The sequence below is a fragment of the Rhinopithecus bieti genome, unplaced genomic scaffold (assembly GCF_001698545.2).
Source record: "Rhinopithecus bieti isolate Rb0 unplaced genomic scaffold, ASM169854v2 scaffold_29990, whole genome shotgun sequence".
In the NCBI taxonomy this organism is placed as follows: domain Eukaryota; kingdom Metazoa; phylum Chordata; class Mammalia; order Primates; family Cercopithecidae; genus Rhinopithecus; species Rhinopithecus bieti.
The window spans coordinates 387,665-392,047 of record NW_016812921.1 but is presented as its reverse complement, the minus strand read 5'-3'; the positions used below and the strand labels follow the sequence as shown (position 1 = coordinate 392,047).

At 51.3% G+C, this 4,383-nt stretch overlaps 1 protein-coding gene across 1 annotated transcript in view; it reads left to right on the top strand.

The window, feature by feature from the left end:
- PCNT (pericentrin) overlaps positions 1-4,383 on the top strand; it is a 122,098-nt gene that overhangs the window by 775 nt on the left and 116,940 nt on the right. The window contains exon 2 of the mRNA XM_017847273.1: positions 1,750-1,962. Within this exon, the coding sequence (XP_017702762.1) occupies positions 1,750-1,962 (213 nt within the window). The remainder of the gene's footprint in view (positions 1-1,749; positions 1,963-4,383) is intronic.

Here is a 4,383-nt window from a genome sequence, read left to right as displayed (position 1 = left end):
GTGTGGCTGCTGGGCGGGGCCACGGGGCGTGGCGGGCTCTGGACCCCAGGCCGGATCCTCGAGTGGCCCCCGAGTCCTCTGAGACAGGGTGGCTTGGGGCGGGCGGCCGGTATTCGGGTGGCTGCGCCGTCTAGGGCCAGTTTCCGGCGCGGCCGGGGCCGGGGGCGTGGCGCGGGTGGCCTGCAGCGCCTTCTCAGGGTGCGCCTTCGCCCAGTTCGTCGGAGACGCTTTCCCCGCGCGTTTCCCGCGGCGTCGCAGTCCCTACCGCGTGAAAGGCCCCTGCGGCGCTCCCGGCCGCGGTCTTCTTCCCGCGCCCTTGGGCGCGCTTCCTGCCCATCCTGGCCCGGCGTGGCGCTGCCGGGAACCCAGGCGGCGCTGGCGCCGGCCCCTTCGAGGGACGTGTTCCCGTGTTTTCCCGCTCCGGGTTTCGCCGTGAAAAGGCGCTCGGTTTGATGGCCACGGTCCGGGGTTTCATGTGGGGAATAAAGCGCGCAGAGCCCATGACTCGGGGACACTGGAACGGGAGTCCCGAGAGCGCGAGGCGGAACCGCAGGAGCTGCCGGGACGAGGCCGGCCTCTCTGCGAGGTGCGCGCGGCTCCCCCAGGATGCTCTGGCCGGGGCGCTGGGGAAGAGCGGGGCTCCTGGGCGCGGCCGGCAGGAGACGCGGGGCTGGGCTGGGGATGGGCTGAGGCGGGCAGGAGGGGAATGGGAGGCCGGAGCCTGCAGGGAGCTGCGAACGGGAGCACAGAGCTCCGTGGAGGGTGGAGGGTGGGGAGGGAGGGGCAGGATGCCGCCAGTAGGGCGACGCAGGCTGGAGACCAGGTCTGTGCTATCCCCACGTGGATAGGTGTGATGGAGGAGGGCACGAAAATAAACTACATGAGTTTGACTTTGAAGAAATTTCCTTGAGAGACCATTTTCTTGTGTAAATGGTTTTCTGTAATTTTTCTGGGTCCATGAGCTTGTGTACTTGTGTTGTCATTTACACAAATGTGTGTTCCATGCGTTTTGTTTTTGTGGCCACAGTTGTCGTTTGAGGGAACAGATGTCTCCCCGTGAAAGGCTGACGTGGGATCGCATATCTCTTGAGTAAGATGTTAGCGGGAGATGAGGCTCACACATAGTCTGAAACCCTCGGATTTGAGGACTGAGCAGAGCTAGGCTGTGCTTTCTGATGGGCGATGCTCTGTGGAGGTCCCTGGTGCTTTGGTGAGCTGTGTCATGAAAAATAGAACATCTGATTCCATAAAGGAAGATGTGAGATTGACCTGGCTTAATTAATTTTTTGCTATTTCTGTACCTTGTCTCAGAATCTATGGCTAGGAAGTTTTGGCTGGGCTATGTATTTCTTTAGTTGGGGGAAAATTGGGGCAAGAAGGGAGAGATTTAGCTTTTATATCATTTTAAAACTTAAATATGCCTTGATTAGGCTATCAATCTTTTATATAGATGTGTTTTTTTAAAGTTTTATTTTTCTGTAAACTACCAAGGGCTAGGAAAGCTATTCGGCCAATCAGCTGTATGGTTTTCTTTACCAGGCATAGTTAGCAGTCCTCATTGTTGGACCCCTTGGATATAGATGTTGATGAAGGCAGTGTTTGTGGAGAGCGATCTGTTGGCCAAGTGTGGCAGAGTAGACTGGCTCAGCCCTCAGGCCTCATGATCCCCACCAGTCTGTTGACTTTGTGGTTGTGTTATTTTTTTCTCACTTACCTTTGCCTTTACTACTTATCTACGTTTTTGCGCAGCTTGCTCACTTCCGACAGAGAAAAACAAAAGGTGACGGTTCGCATTCGGAGAAAAAGACGGCGAAGAGGAAGGGCTCGGCTGTCGATGCGCCTGTCCAGGAGGAGAGTCCGATAGCCAAGGAGGACCGTGCACTCCGTGGAGGAGGGGACATTTGCAAAAGCACATCATGTGACCTCACCCCTGATGGGGCAGGATGGGCCTCTGCTGCTCAGGTAGATTTGCTCATTGTTGTGTTTGAACTTTTCGCTTATCTTCTAGTGATTTCTAGTGTGATTTACTAAAGATGATCTTTGGACTGTTTTTGCCTTTCAAAAGCGAGGAAAGAGTGTGTTATTTTGGTTTATAAAAAGTGAGGACCAGGTGCGGTGGCTCACACCTGTAATCCAAGCATTTTGGGAGGCCAAGGCAGGCGGATCACCTGAGGTCAGGAGTTCCAGACAAGCCTGGCCAACATGGAGAAACCCCATCTTTACCTAGAGAAAGTATCCTTACATTTTACCAGCTTTTGGTTTTTAAAATACTGCTTTAAGCCAGGCATGGTGGCTCACGCCTGTAATCCCGGCACTGTGGGAGGCCGAGGTGGGCGGATCACGAGGTCAGGAGATCGTCTAGACCATCCTGGCTAACATGGTCAAACCCCGTCTCTACTAAAAAAAAAAAAATACAAAAAAATTTAACCGGACGTGTTGGCGGGCGCCCGTAGTCCCAGCTACTCGGGTCTTAAATTAAAACTCGGGGTTAAATTAAAACCCCATTTTAATTTTGTAAAATACAAAATTAGCCGGACATGGTGATGCACATCTGTAGTCCCAGCCACTTGGGAGGCTGAGGGAGGAGAATAGCTTCAACTCGGGAGGCAGAGGTTGCATTGAGCCGAGATCGTGCCAGTGCACTCCAGCCTGGGTGACAGAATGAGACTCTATCTCAAAAAAAAAAGTGAGTAAATTTTTATGGTTTTATTCTTAATAAATTTGGTTTTCTTTTCTTTTCTTTTCTTTTTTTTTCTTTTGTTTGTTCCAGACAGCGTCTTGCTCTGTTGCCCAGGCTAGAGTGCTGTGGTGTTATCACAGGTCACTCCTCCCTCAAACCCCTGGGCTCAAGCGATCCTGCCTCCTCATCCTCTAAAAGTGCTGGGATTATAGGCACTTTATAATCCCTGTTTTATCTTTATTATGTAATTTTGAGAAATTTTGGGTTAACTACTTGAAGGCAAGTGTCAGTTGTTTGCTTTGTAATGGAAGACTGGGAGTTCTTCGTGTGTGGTTGTGTTTATCAGCCCCTTTGATGGGTATTTCTTGGAAGACTTAAAACATAATATTCCTTCACATACTTGTAAATGCACCTGTTTGTCACGTTTGTCTTTTACCTTTTCACTAAAAGTGAGATGAGGGAAGGGGTGAAGGTATTGCAGACATGGTGTGTTGCTAGAGGAGACTGGGTCTGCTGCTTGAGGCCTTGTGAGCTGCAGGGGCACCCCCATGGGCAGGTGTGGCAGGTGAGTGCACACTGAGTCCTGAAGGGGCTGGCCTTCCAAGCTCCTTGGGGGCCTACAAACCTGCCTGGAGGCAGGCTGTCCTTGGGCCTTTGTGTGAATTATGAACAAGGGCCTTGGGTGTTGAGTGTCCCTGCTGCTGCAGCAGAATGGGTGCAGGCTTTGGTGTTTGCTAGGATTTGCTGGAAAACTGGTGACCAAAGGCAGAATCTGGCTCAAGGTCATAATGTGTTTATCCTGCTTTACTTAAAAAATTGAGTTGCTACTTGGGAGGCGGATCACCTGAGGTCAGGAGTTCCAGGCAAGACAGAGTGAGACTCCATCTCAAAAAAAAAAAAAAAAAATAAATTGAGTTGTTGCCAACAGTTAAAATTTGTGTTATTCTACCTACAAATCCTGAATTTTTTTTTTTTTTTTTGAGACAGAGTCTCGCTGTCGCCCAGGCTGGAATACAGTGGCCCGATCTCAGTTCACTGCAAGCTCCGTCTCCTGGGTTTATGCCATTCTCCTGCCTCAGCCTCCCGAGTAGCTGGGACTACAGGCACCCACCACTTTGCCTGGCTAGTTTTTTGTATTTTTTTAGTAGAGATGGTGTTTCACCGTGTTAGCCAGGATGGTCTCTATCTCCTGACCTCGTGATCCACCCGTCTCGGCCTCTCAGTGCTGGGATTACAGGCTTGAGCCACCGTGCCCAGCCCTCAATTTTTATTTTTCATTTTTTATTTTTTTTTGGATGGAGTCTCGCTCTGTCGCCCAAGCTGGAGTACAGTGGCGCCATCTCGGCTCACTGTAAGCTCCACCTCCCGGGTTCACACCATTCTTCTCCCTTAGCCTCCTGAGTAGCTGGGACTACGGGCACCCACCACTTCGCCTGGCTAGTTTTTTGTATTTTTTTAGTAGAGGTGGAGTTTCACCGTGTTAGCCAGGATGGTCTCTATCTCCTGACCTCGTGATCCACCCGTCTCGGCCTCTCAAAATGCTGGGATTACAGGCTTGAGCCACCGTGCCCAGCCCTCAATTTTTTTCTTTTTCATTTTTTATTTTTTCTGGACGGAGTCTCGCTCTGTCGCCCAAGCTGGAGTGCAGTGGCGCCATCTCGGCTCACTGTAAGCTCCACCTCCCGGGTTCACACCATTCTCCT